Genomic DNA, 8,447 nt, shown 5'->3' with positions numbered 1-8,447 from the left:
AGAGAGAGAGAGAGAGAGAGTTTGTGTGTGTGTGTGTGAGAGAGAGAGAGAGAGAGAGAGAGAGAGAGAGAGAGAAGCTCTGATCTACTACTTTCACTCCACCTCAGATTAAGGCACTGAAAGCACAATCAATAGTATTTAGATATCTACACCCCCCTCCCCCCCGGGGGGGTTATGACATTAGTGCATGATGTACTATTGAATAATAAATAATCAGCATATATAAAGTCAGCGCACTTCACACTAATAATAGCAATATAATAATAATAAAGAACAAAACTAACTTACTTTCTTCTGCTTATCCTTCTCACCCTTCCTTTTCTGTCTCTCACACTCCTTCAGCTCTGCTGCTCAATCAAGGTAAGTCTTCATCCTCAAACGGCAACGTTTCTTTTCCAAACTTCTATCATCGCTTTATGAGTTTATACTCTTTGGTTAACGGTTTCCTACATTACCCACAATGCCTCTGGACTACCTGCTGGTGCGTCTGTCTTTAGAGCTTTATCACTTCGGTGCCTTTAGCTCTCTCAGTTCTTCGACTTCCAAAGCTTCAACTTTCACGATAAATAGCGTAAAATAAAACGAAGCAGAAGATTAATGGTAACTGAGCCACGCCTCTTTTTTCTGGTAAACTCCGCCCAGTCTGTGTAAGTCAGTGTGTAAATACTGATGTGTTCAATTTATGTTACATCCTTTAAAAAAAACAATCCCGTTCCTAATGTCTCCTTTTCTCTTTTTTTTCTTCCTTTCCTTTCCTTTCCTTCATGTCCTCAATTCTTTCCACCTTCACATCTTTCACCTCTTTTTTCCTGTTCCCTTTTCTCCCTCCTTGTCCCTGACCCGCTTTTCCCGTCCTTTCCTCCTCCGTCTCTATCTCTCCAGAGGAGCATGAAGGGGATCTCAGGGCCGAGAAAGAGGAAGCCAAGAGAATAGCGGAGATGGGGAAGCCGATACTGGGCGAACACAGCAGGTTGGAGGTGGTCATCGAGGAGTCCTACGAGTTTAAGGTAACATGCCAAAATGTCTTTACTGTAAATTCGAACTCATCAAGAAATCATTTTAACAGTTATTAAGTCATTTTACTTGTAAATTATTAAACATTACCTTAAAAAAGTGTCTTAATTGACATTTACAGAAAAGCCACATGTACAGTAAATAATTCAATATATCACATTATTTATACACAAATTAATCTGATGTGTGATTTTGATCAAATAAAACATACACACAGATATGTTCATATAAGCTTCGTATGTGTTTTTTTTTTTTTTTAAAGAGACAGAAAGGTTACACTCGTCTGATTATTTTCAGTGTGTGATTAAGATAAATGTCCGTCCGTCTGTCTTATCCAGGGTGCCAATAGTTCTGCACCCGACTGCCCCTGCAGTCTGCCCCTGCCCCTGCTCCTGCTGTGCAGTATGCTTTAGTTAGATATAAAGAGGCTGATGTTATTTGTGTTTATTTGTGATTATTTATTAGGTTTTGCAGCAGATTATATTTAGTGATGATGAAGGTGAGACATTGTAAAGTCTTACAGTTTCCTCCTTCCTGTCACTGCTAGAGCACCGTAGATAAACTGATAAAGAAGACCAACTTGGCCCTAGTGATTGGCACACACTCATGGAGGGAGCAATTTGTGGATGCAGTGACTGTCAGTGCAGGTCAGTGACACACACACACACACACACACACACGCACACACACATGAATGAATGAATTGGGGGCATAGAAGCCTTTATTATCGCCACATACACATTACACCTCAGTGGAATTCTTTTCTTCACATATCACAACTGAGGAAGAAGGTTGGGGTCGGAGCACAGGGGCAACTATTATACAGCACCCTGGGGCAGGGAGAGTCAAGGGCCTTGCTCAAGGGCCCAACAGTGGCAGCTTGGCAGTCCCTTGAACCCTGATTCTCCAGTCAACACACACTCACACATACACACACACACACACACACACACACACACAGACATACACACACATATATACATATACACACACACACACACACACACACACACACACACACACACACACACATATATACACATATATACACACACACATATATACACACACACACATATATATATATACACACACTTACACACACACACAGACACACACATATATACACATATATATATATACACACACACAGACACACACACACACACACACACACACACATATACAGGGAGTGCAGAATTATTAGGGAAGTTGTATTTTTGAGGATTAATTTTATTATTGAACAACAACCATGTTCTCAATGAACCCAAAAAACTCATTAATAGCAAAGCTGAATATTTTTGGAAGTAGTTTTTAGTTTGTTTGTAGTTTTAGCTATTTTAGGAGGATATCTGTGTGTGCAGGTGACTATTACTGTGCATAATTATTAGGCAACTTAACAAAAAACAAATATATACCCATTTCAATTATTTATTTTCACCAGTGAAACCAATATTACATCTCAACATTCACTAATATACATTTCTGACATTCAAAAACAAAACAAAAACAAATCAGTGACCAATATAGCCACCTTTCTTTGCAAGGACACTCAAAAGCCTGCCATCCATGGATTCTGTCAGTGTTTTGATCTGTTCACCGTCAACATTGCGTGCAGCAGCAACCACAGCCTCCCAGACACTCTTCAGAGAGGTGTACTGTTTTCCCTCCTTGTAAATCTCACATTTGATGATGGACCACAGGTTCTCTATGGGGTTCAGATCAGGTGAACAAGGAGGCCATGTCATTAGTTTTTCTTCTTTTAGACCCTTTCTTGCCAGCCACGCTGTGGAGTACTTGGACGCGTGTGATGGAGCATTGTCCTGCATGAAAATCATGTTTTTCTTGAAGGATGCAGACTTCTTCCTGTACCACTGCTTGAAGAAGGTGTCTTCCAGAAACTGGCAGTAGGACTGGGAGTTGAGCTTGACCCCATCCTCAACCCGAAAAGGCCCCACAAGCTCATCTTTGATGATACCAGCCCAAACCAGTACTCCACCTCCACCTTGCTGGCGTTTCAGTCGGACTGGAGCTCTCTGCCCTTTACCGATCCAGCCACGAGCCCATCCATCTGGCCCATCAAGACTCACTCTCATTTCATCAGTCCATAAAACCTTAGAAAAATCAGTCTTCAGATATTTCTTGGCCCAGTCTTGACGTTTCAGCTTGTGTGTCTTGTTCAGTGGTGGTCGTTTTTCAGCCTTTCTTACCTTGGCCATGTCTCTGAGTATTGCACACCTTGTGCTTTTGGGCACTCCAGTGATGTTGCAGCTCTGAAATATGGCAAAACTGGTGGCAAGTGGCATCTTGGCAGCTGCACGCTTGACTTTTCTCAGTTCATGGGCAGTTATTTTGCGCCTTGGTTTTTCCACACGCTTCTTGCGACCCTGTTGACTATTTTGAATGAAACGCTTGATTGTTCGATGATCACGCTTCAGAAGCTTGGCAATTTTAAGAGTGCTGCATCCCTCTGCAAGATATCTCACTATTTTTGACTTTTCGGAGCCTGTCAAGTCCTTCTTTTGACCCATTTTGCCAAAGGAAAGGAAGTTGCCTAATAATTATGCACACCTGATATAGGGTGTAGATGTCATTAGACCACACCCCTTCTCATTACAGAGATGCACATCACCTAATATGCTTAATTGGTTGTAGGCTTTCGAGCCTATACAGCTTGGAGTAAGACAACATGCATAAAGAGGATGATGTGGTCAAAATACTCATTTGCCTAATAATTCTGCACTCCCTGTATATATATATATATATATATATATATATATATATATATACACACACACAGACACACATACACACACACACACACTCTCACACACACATATACATATATATATATATATACACACACTCTCACACACATATATACACACTACACACACACACACACACACACACACACACACACACTCTCTCTCTCTCTCTCTCTCTCTCTCTCTCTCTCTCTCTCTCTCTCTCTCTCACACACACACACACACACACTACCTCTCCAGAAATTGAAGCTAATCTAATCCTTCATTACCTTCTTATGTCCCTGTTGGTGTGTTCATGTTCTTCAGGAGACGGAGAAGATGAAGTAGAAGGACGGGAGAATCCGCCTTCCTGCTCCGACTATGTCATGCACTTTCTGACGGTCTTCTGGAAGGTTCTGTTTGCGTGCGTTCCTCCCACAGAGTACTGGAACGGCTGGGCTTGCTTCATGGTGTCCATCACCGTCATCGGCCTCCTGACCGCCGTCATCGGAGACCTGGCGTCCCACTTCGGCTGTACCGTCGGGCTCAAGGACACGGTGACTGCTGTGGTGTTTGTAGCTCTAGGGACCTCCATTCCAGGTGAGTGATGTTTGCATCAGACACTGAATTTGACAGTTTAACCACATTAGATCTACACATATATATATATATATATATATATACAATATATTCTTAGTTTTTTTATTAAATTAACACAAAGTTAAATTTTCGTTCATTTTCAGTGTGAGATTAAGATAAATATCCATCCATCTGGTTTACCGAGGGTGCCAATAGTTCTGAACCTCACTGTCCTCACAAGCCGTGTCTAAGAGCAGGAATCCTGCTGTGCAGTATGTTTTAGTTAGAAATATAGAGTCCTGTATTTAAATGGCTAAAAGTTTTTTACCCTAAATATTTACCGTAATGACGAGGGAGTGTTTTTTTCTGACCCGACTTGTCGTCTGTCTGCAGCCTTTAAAGACTCTTCTGTATCTTTAGAAGAAACGAAGGGTTTCGGTTTGCGTGACGTAATCAGAAAACTAACATTTATGGCATTTGGCAGATGCTCCAATCCAGAGAGACTTACATAAAACTGAGCACTGTTGTGTTAAGGGCCCGTGCTCAGGGGCCTTGTGACAGATTGGTTACCTGGGATTTGCTCCCATGTACTACGTGATCGTCGCTCGGGTCTGTGATCTTGTGCTAAAATAAGAACATTTAATATCTAAATAGTGTTTGAGCACAAATATGTTTATTGTGTATGTTTTAATTTTCTGATTATGTGGAGGGCAACTTCACACACATGGGGTTACCTCAAGCCTCCAAGTAAAAATTCTCTTTTTCTCTCCATCTCTCTCTCTCTCTGTCTCTCTCTCTCTCTCTGTCTGTCTCTCACTCTCTGTCTATCTTTCTCTCTCTCTGTCGTTCTCTCTCTCTATCTATCTATCTGTCTGTCTCGCTCTCTTTTTCTCTCTCTCTCTGTCTGTCTCTCTCTCTCTCTCTCTCTCTCTCTCTCTCTGTCTCTCTCTCTCTCTGTCTGTCTCTCTATGTCTGTCTCTCTCTCTCACTCTCTCTCTCTCTCTCTCTCTCTGTCTCTCTGTTTCTCTCTTTCTCTCTCTGTCTATCTTTCTCTCTCTCTCTCTCTCTCTCTCTCTCTGTCTATCTTTCTCTCTCTTTCTCTCTTTCTCTCACTCTCTCTCTCTCTCTCTCTCTCTCTGTCTGTCTCTCACTCTCTCTCTCTCTCTCTGTCTATCTTTCTCTCTCTCTGTCGCTCTCTCTCTCTCTCTATCTATCTGTCTGTCTCGCTCTCTTTTTCTTTCTCTCTCTGTCTCTCTCTCTCTGTCTCTCTCTCTCTCTGTCTGTCTCTCTCTCTCTCTCTCTCTCTGTCTCTCTGTTTCTCTCTCTCTCTGTCTATCTTTCTCTCTCTCTGTAACTATCTCTCTCTCTCTCTCTCTCTCTCTCTCTCTCTCTCTCTCTCTCTCTCTCTCTCTCTCTCTCCCTCTCTCTATCAGACACATTTGCTAGTAAAGTGGCTGCCACACAGGACCAGTATGCAGATGCATCTATTGGCAATGTGACTGGCAGCAACGCTGTTAATGTTTTCCTGGGCATCGGTGTGGCCTGGTCAGTCGCTGCAGTCTACTGGTCAATAAAAGGTGGCACTTTTAACGTGGCTCCTGGATCCCTGGCCTTCTCTGTCACCCTCTTCACTATTTTTGCCTTCATCTGCATGGCCGTTTTGCTATTCCGGAGACGGCCGTCCATCGGGGGTGAGCTCGGAGGTCCTCGACTTTCACGCATCTTCACCACATTGCTATTCTTTGGTCTGTGGCTTCTATACATTCTCTTCTCCAGCCTGGAGGCCTACTGCCACATCAAGGGCTTCTAGATCTTTCCTGAATTTAAAAAAAATGGAGATCAGATTTTTACTACAAACTACACACTATACAGACATATAAACGAGTCGAAGGCAAAGATACGCTTAGCGACTTGCAAAGCTTTCTGAAGCGCTTTCTGAAGACGAACAGAAAAAAAATCGATAAAGCTGCACACAAACGCTAAGAGAACAGATACAAGACGCACACAAAAACGCATGAAGAATGCTTCATATCGCCCACTTTATAGTACAGTAAAACTTTACAGTAAAACTTTACAGTAAAACTTTAAAAGAGAATACAAACTTTTACCATGAGGTCTTATGAACAAGGATAGAAGAGTAAGATGTGAGAAACAAAAATGGTGGATTAAGGTACAGTATTTTAGATCCCCATTAGAAGATTTAAACAGATATAAAATATTAATTTGTTATAAAATCCAAAAGTGACATTAGTAAAAGTTTCCCATATTCAGGATCGTTTTACACACGTGGTCTTTGGATTTTGTGGGCGTCGTTCCAAAAGATCTGTGTGTAGTTAACAGCTTCTTGAGTAGAAGTTTTTAGACCAGACCACCACCTTTAAACACTTGCCTTTATGCCTCCAAAAAAAAAAAAAAATCAGGGATAGAAAATGTGGACTGAAGAAGCAGAACTTTGCTGTCACTGCAATTTGATGTAATCATTTAATGAAGAAACGACACCGTATCGAAGATATAAAACCGTTAGTGTGAATGGGATAGAATGGATTTGAACAAACTTCACTATAAATTCACTATAAAGCCGTTGTCACATGCCCACAGTTTGACATCTACACTGAGCGACCGCTAATCTGAAGGGAATGAAGTGAAACTTTAACTGAAAATTTTCTGTCCTTAATGTCAAAGCTGCGGACAACTCTGATATCCTCGATACTGCTAATAGTATTTGTTTATTCATTGTGTCCTATTTATATGTTTAATATACTTACTCTAGTATGTTTGAGTGTATTTACAACTCAAGCTGTATGTCACATCACTTGAAAAAGTACAATTTTAGAAAGGGACATAAGAGACTCCTATTAGGCAAGTTGGCCATTTATTTTTATTGTTTCTTTCTGTCAGTGAAGTCTGTTGGCACTAATAATAATAATAATAATAATAATAATAATAATAATAATAATAATAATTGAAACTAGTAGCCTGATTTAAAGGTGAGGTCTCCGTTGTTTGAAAGCCAATGTTAACATTTGAAATCACCAAAACAAACACGCCCCTAACCCAAATGGGTCCCACCCCTATATCGATAGCTCCGCCCACACATACATACGTAGCCCAGGCAACTAACGGAAAGAAATGTGTCTTTATCATAGCTGAAGTGAAGAACAATACGATTGTAGATAAACAAACAAGCAAAAATGACACACAAGCATAATCATGTAAAGGACAAAGACATATATTAGTTCTGTGTAACAAAACAAAACCAACGTTACTCACCTATCGAGAAGGAAAAAAGCGCCTCGGCGTCTTAAGTAAAGTTGGTCACATATTCACAGATTGGAGTTTCCAGAGTCAATAACTCCTGAGCTAAACACTGTTACTACACAAAACACGGTTGTAGCTGCGTCTCTACATTACTACGATAGAAAAGAGGTGTTATTTGTGTAGTAACAGCGTTTAGCTCAGGAGTTATTGACTCAGGAAACTCCAATCTGTGAATATGTGACCAACTTCCTGCTCCTTCAGTTCTCTCCAGCGCTGGAAAGCTGATCCTATATTAACACGTCCTACTTCTTACCTTATCGTAAGACTTTCTTCACTTTCTTTCTTTGTTTTTATCCTCCATGTCAATGTTAAAACCGCTTTCTGCTAATGTCACACATGCGCACTGAACACTCTCTCCGTCCATGTTGATAAGACACGCCCCTTTCTGCTCATTGGCTACACGTTAGTTTTGTTTTCTGAAGCATTTCTCAAACAACGGAGACCCCACCTTTAAAGCACCATGACCCTGACCAGGCAGTTACTAAAGATGTTCTGAGAGACGATCCAGAGTCTGTGTTGTTTCATGGCTGAACAATGATTTTGTGTTCTCATGACTTTTTATCTTAAGTAGTTGAAGTTCCAGCTGTTTTGAAACCTCACAACCCCTCAAAATGAACCACACTTTAGTTGTCTGGGTTTTTCTTTACTCCATAACCATTACTGTTACCGAGTCTGAATACTCACGTGTCCTATTTTAACTTAAAAAGGTAGTTAACTGCTGAATGAAACGTTCAACTGCATGTCTTTTTATTTCCAAATGTATTTTTATACGTCGGCGTTATCCGAATC

The 8,447-nt window shown here is 41.0% G+C and overlaps 2 protein-coding genes across 3 annotated transcripts in view; both read left to right on the top strand.

The window, feature by feature from the left end:
- Positions 1-7,555, top strand: part of LOC132858076 (sodium/calcium exchanger 2-like) — a 41,731-nt gene extending 34,176 nt beyond the window's left edge. The window contains exons 9-13 of one of the 2 annotated variants that reach the window (XM_060888266.1): positions 343-360; positions 883-1,007; positions 1,562-1,661; positions 4,089-4,361; positions 5,774-7,555. In XM_060888266.1, the coding sequence (XP_060744249.1) occupies positions 343-360; positions 883-1,007; positions 1,562-1,661; positions 4,089-4,361; positions 5,774-6,150 (893 nt within the window). In that variant the 3' untranslated portion in view covers positions 6,151-7,555. The remainder of the gene's footprint in view (positions 1-342; positions 361-882; positions 1,008-1,561; positions 1,662-4,088; positions 4,362-5,773) is intronic. The other variant, XM_060888267.1, reaches the window with a different exon arrangement.
- ilkap (integrin-linked kinase-associated serine/threonine phosphatase) overlaps positions 1-8,447 on the top strand; it is a 131,052-nt gene that overhangs the window by 88,042 nt on the left and 34,563 nt on the right. The window lies entirely within an intron of this gene.

The sequence above is a fragment of the Tachysurus vachellii genome, chromosome 15, assembly GCF_030014155.1.
Source record: "Tachysurus vachellii isolate PV-2020 chromosome 15, HZAU_Pvac_v1, whole genome shotgun sequence".
Classification (NCBI taxonomy): domain Eukaryota; kingdom Metazoa; phylum Chordata; class Actinopteri; order Siluriformes; family Bagridae; genus Tachysurus; species Tachysurus vachellii.
This window is presented reverse-complemented; position numbering and strand designations above follow the sequence as displayed.